Here is an 18,977-nt window from a genome sequence, read left to right on the forward strand (position 1 = left end):
ACTTGTTTGTCTGACATCAAACATCCATCAAATCCTTCTTTAAAAGGAACTTATTTTAAAATATTTTATTTCCTCACCAGTATTTGTTTCTTCTCATAAATTATGTTTCCTGTATCTTATACATTTTTTTGGAAATCAAATTTATCTTGTTCTCTGTTGTAAAGTTTGTATTTTCTTTAACTCTGTAAGTTTGTGGCTTTTTATAAAGGAATAATAATAGCCTTACTATATTTCAATTTAAAACAAAAAACAGGACTATGTAGCACTTTAAAGACTAACAAGATGGTTTATTAGGTGATGAGCTTTCGTGGGCCAGACCCACTTCCTCAGATCAAATTGTGGAAGAAAATTGGCACGACCATATATACCAAAGGTCTGAGGAAGTGGGTCTGGCCCACGAAAGCTCGTCACCTAAACCATCTTGTTAATCTTTAAAGTGCTACATAGTCCTGTTATTTGTTTCAGCTAGACCAGACTAACACGGGTACATATCTATTACTATTCTACATTTCAGTTAGGCAGATACCAGACCATTCTGAGGTTTAAAGAACGTAAATCAATCCCTTAAATTTCACTAAACACACTAAGAAATGGAGTAATTGTATAATTCACTCATAATGATCAACCTCACTTGAGGTGGTCTACTTCTTTTGGTCAACTATGTATGATAAATAAGCATTCTGGATCACTTGCATCTGGAGTATCCAGGAAATAGCTATGTGTTTAATAGGACTTCAAGTTTTAAAATTAGATTAATGAAGGGCAAACATGTACCTTTAATAGAAGGGCAAACACATTCTAATCTATTTTTACAGATGATTCTTCTGCCATTTGTCTGTTCTCTGCATAACCATAAATAATCTTCAGCATTGCTCCAGCACTGATGACAACCATGGAATCTATTTGCAGACATAGCTAGGTTGTTTTTACCACAGGTTAGTGTTAGATAACAGGGTACAATAAAAGCTCACAGTTGGAAATGGAGGTGTCATAGCTCCTTCTCCACTCTGCCACGATAAATGCAGAAGTGGGGGCCAGCAAAAGTACCCCAAAACCAGGAGTGGTCTGAGGCGGGCTGCGGCAGCTGGCGCCCCAGGCGGAACGTGCGATCGGCTCCCCCGCCTGCAGAGCCATCAATAGACTGACGTCATCATCGGGCGCCCCATTGAAGGCGGCGCCCTAGGCGATGGCCGAGTCCACCTATAGTCACGGGCCATCCTTACCCAAAACCTTATCTACCAGGCTTTGGTATAAAACTCCCCCCCCCCCCAAATCTTAACAACCTAGATTTTGGGGATAAAATCTCTGCTGCCACCACCCAAATATTAATAAAGCAACCAGGGAGAGACTACTTGGGAAATCTCACCCCTAAAGTACAAACCAGGACACAAAAATTAACCAATACCAGGTTAATAAAAAGAAAAAAGAAAGTACTTTTATTATCCCCACAATATTCCTGTTGCAAGCATAATGACTGGATGGAAAAGTAACAAAATAGTATACTCATGGAGGAGAAATTTACCATGGGCCAGGACTTTAGTTACAAAGGAGAACGTAAATCATTTTTTAAATGCACAGACATCAGATCCCATTTCCCAAACCATAAAACAATAAAACCTAACGGATTTATCTAAACTTTATTCTACTTATAGACCGTGAAGAGTATTTTCTTAGAGGGAGACATCCTGTCCCCTTCAATAGCCGGAGAGAACTATGCAAGACAAAGGAGGGAAAAAACCAAAAATTCCTTTGTCCCAGTTTGAAATTCCTACCTACATTTCTATTGGCTGCCTGCCACCTGGTTTAGACAAGGGACATATTTAACCCCTTAGTCCCCAGGATGCTGGCTAACCCTCATGATCATGACAGGTTGTTTACAATTCTGAAATATTTGTAACTCCACATGGTTGTTTTTTCAAGTTTACAACTGAACATTGACTTAGAAAAATAGAACACTAGAACTGGAAGGGACCTCGAGAGGTCATCAAGTCTAGTCCCCTGCCGTCACAGCAGGACCAAGCACCATCTAGATCATCTTGATAGATGTCTATTTAACCTGCTCTTAAATATCTCCAGAGATTGAGATTCCACAACCTCTTTAGGCAACTCATTCCAGGGTTTAGCCACCCTGACAGTTAGGAAGTTTTTCCTAATGTCCAACCTAAACCTCCCTTGCTGCAATTCAAGCCCATTGTTTCTTGTCCTATTCTCAGAGGTCAAGGAGAACAATTTTTCTCCCTCCTTGTGATACCCTTTTAGATACCTGAAAACCACTATCATGTCCCTTCTCAGTCTTCTCCTTTCCAAATTAAACAAGCCCAATTCTTTCAGTCTTCCTTCATAGGTCATGTTCTGTAGACCTTCAGTCATTCTTGTTGTTCTTCTCTGGACCTTCTCCAATTTCTCCATATCTTTCTTGAAATGTGGTGCCCAGAACTGGACACAATACTCCAATTGAGGCCTAATCAGCGCAGAGTAGAGCAGAAGAATGACTTCTCGTGTCTTGCTCACAACACTCCTGTTAACACATCCCAGAATCTTGTTTGCTTTTTTTGCAACAGCATCACACTGTTGACTCATATTTATTTTGTGGTCCGCTATGACTTCTAGATCCCATTCTGCAATACTCCTTCCTAGACAGTTGCTTCCCATTCTGTATATGTGAAACTGATTGTTCCTCCTAAGTGGAGTACTTTGCATTGGTCCTTACTAAACTTCATCCTATTTACCTCAGATCATTTCTCCAGTTTGTCCATCATTTTGAATTATGACCCTATGCGCCAACTATCTTCCAGATGCAACTCCTCCCAGCTTGGTGTCATCTGCAAACTTAATAAGTGTACTGTCTAGTCTATGCCAATATTTAAATAGTTGATGAAGAAGATATTGAACAGCCCCAAAACTGACCTCTGCGGAACCCTACTTGTTATGGCCTTCCAGCATGATTGTGAACTGTTAATAACTACTCTCTGAGAAGAGTTATCCAGCCAGTTAAGCACCCACATGATAGTAGCCCCATCTAAGTTGTATTTGCCTAGTTTATTGTTAAGAAGATCATGCAAGACCGTATCAAATGCCTTACTAAAGTCTAGGTATACCACATCCACCGCTTCTCCCTTATGCAGAAAACTCGTAATTTTATCAAAGTTAGCTATCAGATTGGTTTGACATGATTTGTTCTTTACAAATCCATGCTGCTGTTACCTATCACCTTATTATCTTCCAGGTGTTTGCAGTTGAATTCCTTAATTACTTGTGCTATTGTCTTTCCAGAAGTTAAACTGACTAGTCTGTAGTTTCCTGGGTTGTTCTTATTTCCCTTTTTATATATGGGCACTATATTTGCCATATTCCAGTTTTCTTTCAGACTTAATATAGCTTCAAAACTTTATGAAAGGAAAATGCTGTTTTCCTTTTTATTTTCTAGTAGTTAACATTTAATATAATGCTGTACTGTATTTTCTGCTTTTTAAAATCTCTGGTTGCTGCCTGATTGTGTATTTCTGGTTCCAAATGAGGTGTGTAGTTGACTGGTTAGTTTGTAACTCTAGTATTCATAACTCTGAGTTTCTACTGTATTAAAAATGCTTGAGCCCTGGTTCTAGCTAAATTATAGCTACAATATTTGCCATTATAGACAAGGCCAGAGAAGCAGAGAGATTGTAGAATCTGAGTTTGGTACAATTTGAATTCTAGAACTGAGAACCTGTATACTGGTGATAGTAGCCTGTTGTACCTTGCAGGGTTTTTGTTAGTGGTCTGTATATATTAATGACATCTTCTCCCTCTTATGTGCAGGGGTGCTGGAACAATGTATACAGGCGGGGTACTGAGAGCTATTGAACCAAACTGTAAACCCTGTATATAATGGAAACATCACTTCAAGCTAGGTGGTGCTGCAGTACTCCCTGCACTCCTAGTTCCAGCACCTCTGCTTGTGTGTGTGGGAGGGCGGTTGGTTTTTTTTTTTTTTTTTTTTTTTTTGGTGCACTACATCATTTACTCCGTTTCCATTATGACACTTTTGTATTTTTTCTGTCTGGTTTCAACTTTGATAAACGTTATAACATGCAGATAGCCTTCTTTGAACTCAGTTGATTTTTCCAATTTACTCATCAACTGGAGCTCTGTAATTTACTGACAGCATCTGTACTCTTAGTTGATAAACGTAAGTTCTCCCAGAAGCATTCCTAGACTGAATTCGGGGCTTTCCATTTAGCAGATTGTACTATGGGCATACCATGTGAGAACTTCTGTAATTAATGAATAAGTCAGGAAAAGATGTGCATCATAAAGCTATTAGGGTTGTCTTGTATTCATTGTGTATCACTGGGCTAAGAATGCACACTCTGATCACTATTAGATTGTTTAAAAATATGAGACAGTTTGGAGCATTGCAGAGACACTCCCATGTTTTTTTTAAAATGATCTGTAGCAAAACAGACGATATCTTTTAAATGAATTATTACTGTTAACAAAAAGGAAAATTCACTCCCTGACAAACCTGCCATTTGAGAAGGGAAGATAAGTAGAAGTGACATTCTGCATTTAAATAATTGAGAAAAGCAACTAAATTTATATGGGAGTTTTTGGTGAGTACATATTAACTTATTTTCAAGAAAATATAATTTTGTTTAACTCTCAAGTCAGGGTTAGGGTCCCATAGTATAAATTGCTCTATAAACACATAGGAGTATGTAGTCCCTGACCCAAAGCATTTACATTTTATTTGGTTAGCATATAGTGTCCAGGAATTTCAGATGAAAATTCAGTATTGCCAGAACTGAGGTTGGTCCCCTTCAAGAGATCAAAATTATGAGTTTTTTTAAAAAGATAATAGAATGAATAAGCAATCTTTTTTTAAAATGTTACTGCCCCCGCTCATCCTGAGGGAGAGAGACACACACATTTAGTGTTGCCCACTCTCCCAAAAGTATTGGTCCCTGGTGCAGGGGCTCTCACCCCCACATCTGCCCATCTCCTGCCCAGCAGTTGATCCTCACCTCCACTCCTCCCTCAGTTTGGCCTCATCATCCCCTCCTCAACTAGTTCAGCACCCAGTCCCTTCTTAGTTCAATTCCTTCAGTTCTCCTTACCTTCACTTCTTCTGTAGATTCTTCATCCTCCTCTCTAGGTCTTTGAGCTGGAGGCTACAGCAGACTTCTCTCTTCTCTTTCCCACTCTTGGGGGTGATAACTACTTGGAATCTTCAGCCTCCGCTACCTTCCTCCAGGCTAGAAGCTGGAGTGGGAGGAGTAGAGGCATTGTCCTGTTCATATTTCTCTCAGGAGAGGAAAGAGGAGGGAGTGGAGCTGTGCTAGACTGATGCCCTCTGCTCCACTTTCCCCTTCCCTGAGAACAGTGAGTGAAGAGGAGAGACTCTGTTGACTTTCCACAGGGCTGAACTTCTCAAGGGGGCTGGAGCTCCTTGCATCATTGCTAAACAAGCTCCAGAACCCTTTAAAATTCCATTTTTCTTAAAGAAATCACAAGGGTTGACAGCAGTGATTTGATAAAAATATCCTTCTTCCAGGGAAATGGTTTGCTGCTGATCTCTATTCTCCACTCCCTCCTTTTTAAATAGCAGTGATTTTAGACCAGACTATTTTCTGCAGACTGTCCTTCCTCCCTCTATCTATCCTGACCTCAACTTTCTTTCCTGCAGATTGGCCTTCTCACTAGACCCCATGTAACATGCCAGGATGGTGGGTGGAAAATGTGGAGAATGGTATGGAGATTGATTTCTCAGAGAAAGGGGAGTTATGTGAAATTCCTGGACAGAGTCTGAAAACAAAAAGAAAGACAAGCTTGGGCAAATCTACATTACAAAATTAAGTTGACCTAACTTGTGATGGTTCATAGCCACTGCGATAAGTGAATCAATTTTACACATCTACACTATGTCCCTCCATTTAACTGGTAGCATGGGGCATTATGAGATGATTTCGGAAATGAAGCAACGCTGACATTGTGCAACCTAACTACATTGACTTACATGCTAAACCTCTTGCACTGGCAGAGTTACTAGGTTGGTGTAGTTGGTGAGTTACATCAGTGGGAGCTACATTTTAGTGTAGAGTAGATAAGGTCTTAGATAAATGTAATTTTGTTTTAACTCATAGGGATGAGGAGAATGGGATATTGAAACTTACCTAAAATCTATTTCACACTGCATTTCAAATCCCAGCTCTAATTCACTGTTTACAGTGAAAAAAGAATTGCAGGGCAGAATGAAATAAAATTCTTTCTCTCTTAATTCTCTTACTTTCTACCTGCAACAAGATGTTTTAGACTATTTCATCTCTGTCTGTTGAATCAGATTCAATCAAACAATAAAAATCAGCAAGTTTCTTTTTATTGAGTGAGGGGTTAATATTTTATTAAACAGTGCTAAACAGAGAACAGTACTAACAGAACAAGCAGTTAAAATTAACTTTTAAAACTGTGTATGTTCTAAGTTTGTTTGACTGTTCAGATCTTAATTTCAGTTTTTATCTTTATAACAGTTTGGATTTAGATGGAGACATGAGAAAGAAGTAGTTTCAGGAAAAGGTAATATATCCTTTTTTGTATCACAGTTCTTCCTTGGTTAGTTGTTTTTGGTGTTCTATTGCTACCTTATTTGTGAAAGTGGAGGTAACAGATGAGAGTCTTTCCAAAATATTGACAATAATGACTAATAGTTCTTAGCAATTGCTTTATATCATTTTATATTTTCAGAGTGCTTACTCATCTACATTAGTAATGATTTAGGAGAACTGCGCTTTGTTTTAATCTTGCAGAATATCTGCACAACATGAAATTTCATGCTCATTGACCTTAAATGGCACTGACTAATAGCTGGTGGTTCTTCACTGCTTTTATTCGGTACTTTGTATAGTTAAGGATGCACTTATACGCTCCCAAATATAAAACGTTGTGTTAAAGTGCTTATTATTTTTCCGGACTTCAGCCAGTTAAGCTGAAATTTTTCAGGCAAAGTGTCTGCCTCAGGCTGAAGTGCTTTGGTAAATTTTAGTCAAAATGGTGGTATTTTCCAAGGATGAAGTTAGGGAAAAGTAAGGGATTTTTTGTCCATATGATTAAACTGTACAAAACAAAAATTTTTACAATCATTTCGTTGTCTCACAGTAATCTGTAACTTTAAAAAGGAGTAGACTTGTGTCGCCTCAGGGTATGTCTACACTTGCACCATCTTTCGAGAGAGGAGGCAAATGCAGTTGAGCAAAATTGCAAATGATGCGCGGATTTGAATTTCCCGTGCTTCATTTGCATAATTGCGGACTGCTGCTATTTCGAAATACCCTATTTCAAAATAACAAACGGTGTGTAGACATGGTTATTTTGAAAAAACCCTTTCTTTCAAAATAACTGGTAAACCTCATTTTTTGAGGAGTAAGTGTTATTTCAAAAGAAGGGCTTTCTTTCAAAATAACCGCATCTACACAGCATTTGTTATTTCGAAATAGGATATTTCAAAATGGTTGCGGTCTGCGATTATGCAAATGAAACGCGGGAAATTCAAATCCGTGCTTCATTTGCAATTTCGCTCAGCTGCATTTGCATCCCTCTCTCGAAAGAGAGTACAAGTGTAGACATACCCTTAGAGACTAAGAAAAATATATGTATAGCATCATGAGCTTGAATTTGGCCAATGGGTGGGCTTTTATCTAGAGATGTGTCTAGACTACATGGCTCCGTCGACGGAGCCATGTAGATGAGTTTACTAGACATAGCAAAATGAAGAGGCGATTTAAATAATCACTGCTTAAGTTACATAAAAATGGCCACCGCGCTGTGCTGATCAGCTGATTGTCGGCACAGCGCGGTAGTCTAGATGGGGATCAGCCGACCCCAGCACCCTTTGTCATCAGATCCTTTATGCCTCATTCAACGAGGCTTACAGGATCTGACAACAAACGGTGCTGGGGTCGGCTGATCCCCATCTAGACTACCGCTCTGTGCCGACAATCAGCTGATCGGCACAGCGTGGCGGCCATTTTGATGTAAATGAAGCGGTGATTATTTAAATCGCTGCTTCATTTTGCTATGTCTAGTAAACTCCGTCGACGGAGCCATGTAGTCTAGACATACCCTAGGAGTCCTTTGCTGCTCTTGTGAAAATATGTCTAAATGTGGCCTTTGACAAAGCTTAGTTTGCATATGCTCACTAGAGTTTTGCTTGAGTGTAGAAGCCAGCTTCTCTACCTGTTCTGTCAGCATTTAGCATGTTCTAACCCAGGACTGCAAGAGCTAAAAAGATCTTTTGCCGCAATTATTCCAATTACTTCAGGCTTGGACTGTGGTGCCAGGCACAAAAAATGAGAGCAGGGAGATTCTCTATCATGTGGGCCTTGTGCTCCCTCTTCTGGTATCCAGACAGCATGAAGGAAGAATTAACCTGGCATGAATGCAAAGGAACAAGAACTGGGACCTGTGTGTGTATTTTTGGGGTTTTAGGAAGGGAGTAAACTATGACAAGGAGGTGGGGGTGGAAGTGAGGGCTGTGAGATATTGGCGGTGGAAGGTTTGGACTAGGTGGGAAGTCTGAGATTGGAGACTAGGACTAGCTGAGCAAGAAGACAGTGAGACTGGAATTAAGAAGCTAGGGTAGGGAGAAAATGGGAGATTTGGATGAGGAATTTAGGGATGGGATGAATGAGTGGATGGAGAGGGAGAAGAGACAGGATTGGGACCGAAGTGATTAGGTTTGAGAAAAACCACTGGAGAGAGTCTGTGACCAGTGGAGAACATTGCTTTCCAGAGACCAGAATAAAATCCAAGGTTTCTGTGTTGGAGTATTTCTCTTCTATCAGAAAAAATATGTAACACCCATTGGCAGAATATGTGTCTGCTCCTCTATTGCCATAATAGAATGCTACTGCTGTCAAGTTATTCTGTTAACTCAAGATGTAGAGAGGACTTTTCTGTGAATCTAATGGTTCCAGTGCTGGCAGTGGCTGAGATTATATGTCACATGTTGATGTTTACTGACAATGGAGAAAACAAGTTAGATCTCTTTGCATACAGAGAAAATCCTTATGATTGCAGGCCTTCAAGGAATAGGAACCAAAGTGCATGAATAGTACCTACATTAGCACATGTTTAGTAGAATAAGTATTTCCTTCCTTTCTATAACCCTGCCTGCATACCTACCTACCTACCTACCTACCTACCTACCTACCTACCTACCTACCTATAATTTGCTGGTAAAAATGCTTCACAGTTTAAAATTGGGAGAACATTAGTTCTCTTTACTGATTGAAACTGAAATCATTTATTTTTGGAGGAAGTGGTCTTTTCAGTAATGAAGCTTGGAAATTACACCATTTCAACTCCTCCATTTTTATTCTAGGAAGGAGGCAATGACCTGCAGTTAGGATTTATAGACATGCTTTCTCTGAAAAAATGAATTCACCAATAGGAATTTATATTTCAGGCATTTATAACATTATATTTCTGTACTAGAATTTGTTTGCTAAAGTGATTATTTGCAATTGCAGAGTTCAATAATAAGAAAAATCAGAAACCCTATTTTCAGTAAATGTGCCCTATACCTTCAGTAGGATAACTGTAGGTGGAGACTCTTTCAACCATTTTATATTTGAAATTGCGTGTTAAACTGCGATAAAAAGTTAAAAAATGTATTTAAAACCATTCTTTCCTAAATGTTAATTAAAGGAATAAAGTTATTCCATAATGACAACCAAAGCTTAAGCAGCATTGAGCAATAATCCACTTTACCACTAAGGGGCACAAGAATTCAATATTATACAGTGCAGTAGAAATTGTATTATATAAATAAAATAAATGTTACATTTTTCCTTTACATTCAGGATTTGTTTTTATTTTTTCCCTCTTTAAGTCCATCTTTTTCTTTTGGTATTATGAAGGAAAATCATGTCTAGTAACCAAAATGTGTCTTAGAACTAAATTATACCTAAAGCTCTGCAGATCCACGGGTATCTGCATCCACAGATGTGGATGCGGATATCCATGGCTAATTTTTGTAGAGATGGATGCAGATATCAATTTTGTATTCTTAACCCTGCAAATTTGTGGATATCCACTTTATGTGGATATCTGTGCATCATTTTTGCAGATGCAGATGCCAATTTTGTATCTAAGAATTTTAAGAGGTGGTTACTTGACTAATCATGTAGTCAATACAATTTGTATTGACTACATGATTAGTCGATAAGGGAAGGCACTCTGTCCCAGCTCTGCCAGTCCAGAAGCTACCCCTGCTGTGGCTCTGCAGTTTAAATGTAGTAAGAGCTGGGACCGCTGCGGCTCTGCATTTTAAATGCAGTATGAGCAACCTGCAGTGCCACAGTGCAGAGCTGCAGTGGTCCTAACCAGGACTAGCCAGGCCTGAGCCAGGCTTGCTCAGACCTGGCTTGTGCTGGCCAGCCCCATCCACCACGAACAGAGGTTGCACTAGAATCCCCATGGACAGGGGCTGCTGCCAGAGCAGCATCTGGGGCAGTGCAGGCGGCACCACTTTTAAGCCTGCTCCCCCCAGCACTGGCTCCTGTTCCCCCCACTGCTTGCTGCTTCCGATACACAGGCTATGTCTACACTACAGGGGTTTTCTAGGATACCTGAAGTATCCTGGAAAAACTCTTCTGTATGCAGGGAACCTGTCTTCTCTTCCAAAACAAAAAAAACACGGAAGAGCAGACACACTCTTTTGGAAGCCCTGTCTTCCTCCTTCCTTCTGAAAAAGGAAGCTTTTCTGAAATTTGCCCCAGTGTAGACAGGCCAAATTTCAGAAAAGCATTTTCGAAAAAACTATTGGATAAAGGTACGCAAATTGCGGAGCAACCTTTCTCTGATAGATCATTGTAGTGTACACATAGCCAGAGGCAGCAAGATGGGGGAGGCAAAGCGAGTAGACAAGTAGTCGACTTGAGTAGGCTTAGGCTTATCGGGTAGCTGACTACTCATCTACTGCTTACAACTACTCGCTTATTTACATCTGTGCAGGGCTTTAATCATATGTATACATAGTGACCACTAATAATAGTAATGTGTATGTCTAATTTCAGTATATCTTTTAACTATGATCATAAACAAGCACAGAGTTTATACTTTAAACTTTTACTAATCTTTGTAATGTAAGAGAATTTGTTTGATTGATACATAGTAGCAAACACTTTTCAATGACTAGATTTGTCTTTTGACTAACACCCAAGTTTCAGATACAAATGGTCTATGTAGGTCAATTGCAGATAGTCAAACCAAGAAATGCATTAAACTATAATGGAAGTGTGTATTTAGCTCCCAGAATAATAGCTTAAACCAGAGGTTCCCAAACTTTTTGACACGGGGACCAATAAATCCATTCACGAACTTTTGGAGGACTGGTAACAGTCATTTGCATATTCACATATTCATTAATCAGATGATAAATATTCAAATAAGTTGTTTCTGGTCCTCCCAAACCCCACAGTGCCAGCTTTAGCAAAGCTTTTGATATGGTCACCCACAATATTCTTGCCAGCAAGTTAAGGAATATGGATTGGATAAATGGACTGTAAGACAGACAGAAAGCTGGTTAGACCAGGGTTTCCCAAACTTTTTACTTTAGTAGGAACCCTTTTTTTTTCAGTACAGCTTTTTGCATCCCAAAAATATAAACACATAAAAAACAAACTGAGAAAATGCCAGACATATAACATGTCTGTATTTTCTCATTAGGTAAGTTTTATTATTATTAGATGTATCAGTTTGCAGTTTCGAACTGCCTGGCTGCTAAATGTGCTCAGGCTGCATGAGTGTGTCTACCAGCCAGACAGTTTGCAACTACTCGAGGGTTTGTGTGTGTGGGGTGGGGGAATAGAATCCCCGGGCTTGACTAACTCATGCTTTGTGCTTTGCACTTTGCAGGGGTGGCCCGCGCCCCGAGATCTACATATGGCTGGGTCAGTCCCGCTCCTTGCAGGCCAATTCATTCCTCCCAGCTCCGCCTCTGGCCAGCTCCACTTCTCCCAACCTCCTCCTGGGCAGCCCACATCCATCCCTCCTTCTGGCGGCCTCTTCTTCCCCCCCCCCCCATCTTCCCTGGCCAGTTCCCTGCCCCCAACCTTGCGCCCCTCAGGCAGCCCTGCTTCCACCGCCCCCTCCCCCCCAATCTCCCCAGCCTGTCCCGATTCCCCCGTCCAGTGCTGCTTCCAGTGTCTGGCTCTCCCCTCCTCCTCCTCTCCCACCTCCCCTAGCTAGGACTCTGCCAGGAGCCTGGCTGCAGACTCCGCGCAGACCGGCAGAGGCTGGCAGAGGGCTTGGGGGACCCGGCACCACACAGACACTCCGGGAACGCAGAACACCCCAGCAACCACTTTGAGGCCCGGTAGTTTTTTCCTGTGGCCCGGTACCGGGCCACAGCCCATAGTTTGGGAAATGCTGGCTTAAACCATCAGTGAGCATTTGTAGTTGAGAGAAATGTTATACTATATGTCCCAACTACTAATGGCATAACTACATGTAACTATATATAATTATAATGTGTAATAATTATTTAATTATGCTATAGAAACAAACCATCTAGAAAGAAAAATATGCACTATAGACGTTGAACTCTAAATATACCAACTTGGCGCATGGCCCTATATAATCATACTACCTCATGCACAACATAACCAGCATCACTCTGAAGCCTAGAATGTTTGAGTCAGTGGGAAATGATGCAAACAGATACATATATGATTGATTTTGAATATCACCAGATTCTGTGATCACTGGGATTCACAGCCTGTCACCTAACCACTTCTACATATAACCTGACGTGTCAGCAGCAAAATGAACAGAAGCGATGTGTAACTGTTAATAGTGGAGGAGGGCATAATTTAAAGGTTCTGGTGTGTAACATGGCAGCAAAAGTGATGCATGGGAAGGAGCACGCTGTGATGTATGTTAGTCTATTATTTTTTGTCAAGTCCAAATTTCTTGATCAAGGTATAGTCAAGGCCTAGACTCCTGAGAAAATAATAAATAAATAAAAGTAACAATTATTATTATGATAAATAAAAAGATGTCAGGTCTGTTCAAAAGCATCTGGTGGTCTGGATTTGACCCACAATCTGCCTATTGACTACTCTTGTGCTAAACTGTCTTGTATGTTACTGTATCAGTCTTAGGGCTTGTCTTCATGTAGCATTGGGTATTAAAATGCTCCTACACCAAAAGAAGAACTTCTGTCAGGTGTAGTTAATCCTGCTCCCCATCATAAACTCTCCCACCAACATAGTGCTTGTGATGGGGTGCAATCACAGCAGTCCCCTTCAGATTGTTCTCCAGTCTGCTGATCATGCCACTGATACCCACTTCTTGCTCTCTGTGGCTCCCCATCACTCTGTCCTGCTGGACCAGATCCTCTGGTCTCCCCAGAAAAGAAACAGAGTTGGGCTTGCCACCCCCATAGGGAGCAATGCAAACACTGAACCACTTCAGCTCTAGGAGGCATCAGTTCTAAGAGCCTAGCACTTAGGAAACCAAGCCCCAAATAGAACTCCCCCTCAAATAAATCCATCTTAAATCCAAAAAGTTTACACAGGGAAAATTTGTAGGTTAGCTCAATGAAAGAGAGAGATGCACAGTGGTTGATTTCTCCCCCCCCCCCCCTTCTCCCGGTAACAATTATTTATGCTGGACTTGATAATAAACAAAAGCTTTTATTAAGTATAAAAAGTAGGATTTAAGTGTTTGCAAATGAAAACAGATCAAAGTAAGTTACTAAATTAAAATGAATAGAAAACACATAGCTAGTTTTTGGAGTCATGAAACATAGTTGTAGCTAACTTCCAAAAAAATCTGGCTGTTTTCTATTATATATATGGTATAAACTTCTGCTTACTGATTGTTCCTTCTTTATGACCGAAAGGAAAAATACACCTTTTTTCTGATGTAGTCAATTTTGAATCATTATTTAAATGGAAGTTCTGTTTTCTTTGTTTCAAGCATTAGCATTATAAGTGGTTTTATACTTCAGAACTGAAGTATCTGAGGACACTGTCAATCCATTGGTTAGCAGCTTAGGCAGAACATTTGAGGTTAAGCTTTTGAAAACAGTAATGGAGGTGAGCCTATTAATACAGATCCTAGTCACCAGCTCGGTGTATGAATGTATCCCCTACCAACTGGATGTGCGTTGTCTGTATTAAGTCTGTTATTAGAAACACAGTGATGTCAACAACATTGAATATAAGTAGACTGTTTAAATACTAATGTCAAAATTATTTAATATAAGAAAACAAGAAAGATCTTAAATAAGGTTTTCATATTTTTACTCATTATGTTGGGTCTTAATTCTTTTTTTTTTTTTTTTTAATTGTAGGAAAAGAAGGAAAACAAAATGTGTCTAGAATATCTCAGAAAGCAAATTGTTGCCAATAGGAAAGGAAAGGAAGAATGCAGTTAATATACAGGCATTTTATTTTTGAACAAAATTACAGGCAGTCCCCGGGTTACATACAAGATAGGGACTGTAGGTTTGTTCTTAAGTTGAATCTGTATGTAAGTCGGAACTGGCGTCCAGATTCAGCCGCTGCTGAAACTGACCAGCAGTTGACTACAGGAAGCCCGAGGCAGAGTTGCTCTGCCCCGGGCTTCCTGGAATCAGCCGCTGATCAGTTTCAACAGGCTGAATCTGGACACCAGTTCCGACTTACATACAGATTCAACTTAAGAACCCCAGGCGTCCCCAAGTCAGCTGCTGCTGAAACTGATCAGCGGCTGATTCCAGGAAGCCTGGGGCAGAGCAACTCTGCCTCGGGCTTCCTGTAGTCAGCGCTGGTCAGTTTCAGCAGCGGCTGACTTGGGGACGCCTAGGGCAGAGCAGCTGGGGTGCTGCTGGGTTGCTCCAGTAGCGCCGCTCCTCGGCGCTACTGGACCAACCCAGCAGCACCCCAGCTGCTCTGCCCCAGGCGTCCTGATTCAGCCACTGCTGAAACTGACCAGGCTGAATCAGGACGCCTGGGGCAGAGCAGCTGGGGTGCTGTCGGGTTGGTCCAGTAGCGCCCAGAGCGGCGCTGCGGGACTAACTGGCAGCGCCCCAGCTGCTCCACCACAGGCGTCCAGAAAAAAGCCTGGTCTGCTGGGGGGGGCGTACTAGCTGCCCCCCCCCCGCCCCCCTAGCAGACCAGGGAGACGCGGGCGGCGGACCGAGATGCACCGCGGTCCCGCCGCCCGGGTACTCTGCGGTTTTGCTCCACGTCTCCCTGGTCTGCTGGAGACCAGCAGACCAGGGAGACGGGGAGCAAAGCCTCTGAGGACGCCGGCAGCGGGACAGCCGAGGCGCGTCTGGGCTGTCCCGCTGCCCGCGTGCTCCGCGGCTTTTCTCATCTTTGTACATCTTATGATGCACATTTATAACACTACCAGATGCCTAGGTATACAGGCAGTCCCCGAGTTACGTGGATCCGACTTATGTCGGATCCGCAGTTACAAACAGGGTTTGCTCCGCGTCTCCCTGGTCTGCTGGAGACCAGCAGACCAGGGAGACGGAGAGCAAAGCCGCGGAGCACGCGGGCAGCGGGACAGCCCAAGCGTGCCGCGGCTGTCCTGCTGTCGGCGTCCTCAGAGGCTTTGCTCCCCGTCTTCTTGGTCTGCTGGTCTCCAGCAGACCAGGGAGACGCAGAGCAAACCCCGTTCGTAACTGCGGATCTGACATAAGTCGGATCCGCGTAACTCGGGGACTGCCTGTATACTTAGGCATCTGGTAGTGTTATAAATGCACATGTGTTTGAAAGTCACCTTCTTATCCATCACACTCACTAAGTAAATAATTGTTTACGATGTAGGTAGCGTAATAACAATCATTTGATCATTAGCTGGTAGCTTTTCCAAAATTTGGTGTTGGCAGTTTTAATTTACTGCCCCCAAAATATCAAAAGAGATTAGAATTGATATGAACTGATCTAATTTGCTAAAATGTTTTTTCATTGCAAATATTGTGCAATATTAAAATATTGTGGCTATGTCCTTTAAAATGTTATTTGCTGCCAGTACATTACCTTTAGACGTTTCTTTTTAGCTTTTTATTGCTGAATAATATAAAAAAGGAAGATTGCATATAACAACCTCAAGCTCAAATGAGCTAATGATTTAACTGTGGTTTGCTCTTTTGATCTCTTGACAGGTCAGTTTTCCTGTGGAAATAAGCACTGTGATGAGAAAGAAGGACTGAAGAGCTGGGAAGTGAATTTTGGGTACACCGAATATGGTGAAAAGAGGAATGCGCTTGTGAAATTGAGTAAGTCATCTCCTTCCAATAGTTGGCCTTCAAGTTTATATACATAAATGAAGGCTAATATATTGCTATTTAATGCTATAGTGAAAAACCTACAAATAGTAGTCATATTTAGGGCAGTAGGCAAGGGGGAAATAAGTTGTTGTACACAGTATTTTTTGGTTGGAGTAAGTACAAATGGCTGTGCTTTAGGGAAATAGCTCTCTTTCCATCAGTACAACCTGTAATTTCTTTATTGCCTAAGCCAGTGGTCTCCAACCTTTTTACACCCAAGATCACTTTTTAAATCTCAGAACAGGCGAAGATCTACCGCCCCACCCCTTCCTTGAAGCCCCTCCCCTTCCTTGAAGCCCCGCCCTCTCTATTCTCCTCCTGTCCATCACTTGCTATCCTCAGCCCTTACTTACACACTCTGATAAACAGTTTATTTTTAAATTATGCGATACATACAATTAAAATCACATACAATTAAAATCACGTGTTTATAGTTATGAAATAAATGGTCTGTTTTTTATTCATGCTATTTAAATCTAAAATGAAGCATTTATAATTATACATTTTGTGGGGACGGAGTACTGTGGCTGGGGGCAGGGGAGAGGGAACAGGGTGCTGGGAGGGCAGAGAACAGGATTCTGCAGCAGGGGACAGAGTGCCAGTGGGGACAGAGTTCAGGGAGTGGGGACGGGAGTGGGGACAGAGTTCAGGGAGTGGGGACAGGTGTGGGGACAGAGTTCGGGGAGTGGGGACGGGAGTACGGACAGAGTTCAGGGAGTGGGGATGCGAATGGGGACAGAATTCAGGGAGTGGGGACAGAGGAGTGGGGACAGTTCTGTAGCTGGGGACAGAGTTCGGGGAGTGGGGACAGGAATGGGGACAGCATTCTGTAGTTGAGGACAGGGAAGTGGGATGCCAGTGGAGGGAGAGAGTCCCCTGCATCTCCCTCCTCCCAGCATTCCCCCCCACCCGTGCAGGGAAGCCCCGCGCGTGCGCGCCTACCCTGGGACCAAATCCTCCCACCCCCGTGCAGGAAAGCCTCGCGCGTGTGCGCGCCTGCCCAGGGGGCCGACCCCCCCCCCCCCCACCTGCGGAGGGAAAGCAATGCGCGCGCGCGCCTGCCCCGGGGCCAAACCCCCCCACGCAGGGAAGCCCCGTGCATGCCTGCCCCGGGGCCAACTCCCCCCTCCACGCAGGGAAGCCCCGCGCGCGCTCACCTGCCCCGGGGCCAGCCCCCCGCCGCCCTCCCATGCAGGAAAGCCTCGTGCGCGCGTGCGCCTGCCCAGGGAGCCGACCCCCCTACCTGCGCCGGGAAGCCCCGTGGGCGCTTGTCCCGGCGCCAACCCCCTCCCCGCGCTGGGAAGCCCCGGGGCCAAACCCCAGCGCGCCGGAAGCCGACACTACCTCCGTCTTCTCTGGAGGTAAGTAGTGGGAGGGAAATGGGGGCGGGGCTTACAGGATGCCTCGCGAGCAACTGGTCGAGGCCTCGAGATAGACCAGTAGCTCGCGAGCGACCGGTTGGTGACCACGGCCCTAAGCACTTCTTGCTATCTTGTTCTTAATATCATAGATTGGTCTGGTGATATTGTTGTAACACAGCTTCTTAATTTATATTTTTTAAATAGGAAGTCTTTACAGTATACATAAAGTTTCATCAGAGCCCGTGCTGAGCCAGGTTTTTGGTTAAACAGGGCTGTCAGACATCTCTGGAAAACATTAAATTCACTTCATTTTATTTTTAATCCTGACATTCCTCATTTTAATTCTAGCATACCTAATTTCCTTCTTTGACAAGGTTCCTGAGCTAGAGGAGGCATTGGAAACTGTAGATGTGGTATATAATGATTTTACTAAGGTTTTTGATGCAGACCCACATGACATTCTCATAAACAAACTGGGCAAATGTGTCTAGATGTAATTACTGTAAAATGGATGCATAACTGGTTGAAATAATATATTCAAAAGTAGTTATCAGTGGTTTGCTCATGCTAGAGGAAAGCCTTTCTAGTGGGGTTCTGCAGGGTTAGACCTGGAACCAGTACTATTACATATTTTCAGTAATAACTTGGATGATGGAGCGGAAAGGATATTTATGAAATTTGAAGATGATACAAGGATGATTTTACTAAGGGTTGCGTGCACTTTGGAGGACAAAATTAGAATTGAAAACTGCCTTGGCAAACTAGAGAATTGGTGTGAAATCAACCAGATGAAATTCAATGACAAATATAAAGTAAAACACGAGAAGAAAAAAATTAAATGCACAACTGCAAAATAAGAAATAATTGCGTATGTGGTAGTACTGCTGAAAAGGATCTGGGAGTAATAGTGGACCACAAATTGAAGGAGTTAGCAGTGTAATGCAGTTGAAAAAAAAGGATAAAATAATTCTGGGGTCTATTAATAAGAGCATTGTACAGGCAGTCCCTGGGTTACATACAAGATAGGGACTGTAGGTTTGTTCTTAAGTCGAATTTGTATGTAAGTCCGAACTGGCGTCCAGATTCAGCCGCTGCTGAAACTGACCAGCGGCTGACTACAGGAAGCCGAAGGCAGAGTTGCTCTGCCCTGGGCTTCCTGGAATCAGCTGCGGATCAGTTTCAACAGTGCTGAATCTGGACGCCTGGGACAGAGCAGGTGGGGTGCTGTCGGGTAGGTCCCCGCAGCGCTGCACCTCGGCGCTGCGGGGACCAACCCGGCAGCACCACAGCTGCTCTGCCCCAGGTGTCCCCAA

General features: G+C 42.6%; 1 protein-coding gene across 1 annotated transcript in view; it reads left to right on the top strand.

The window, feature by feature from the left end:
- The window catches only part of LOC102462381 (protein FRA10AC1 homolog), a 95,436-nt gene that overhangs the window by 42,563 nt on the left and 33,896 nt on the right, over window positions 1–18,977 (top strand). The window contains exons 8-9 of the mRNA XM_075935153.1: window positions 6,507–6,552; window positions 16,139–16,252. Of these exons, the coding sequence (XP_075791268.1) occupies window positions 6,507–6,552; window positions 16,139–16,252 (160 nt within the window). The remainder of the gene's footprint in view (window positions 1–6,506; window positions 6,553–16,138; window positions 16,253–18,977) is intronic.

This window comes from Pelodiscus sinensis, chromosome 8 (assembly GCF_049634645.1).
Source record: "Pelodiscus sinensis isolate JC-2024 chromosome 8, ASM4963464v1, whole genome shotgun sequence".
In the NCBI taxonomy this organism is placed as follows: domain Eukaryota; kingdom Metazoa; phylum Chordata; order Testudines; family Trionychidae; genus Pelodiscus; species Pelodiscus sinensis.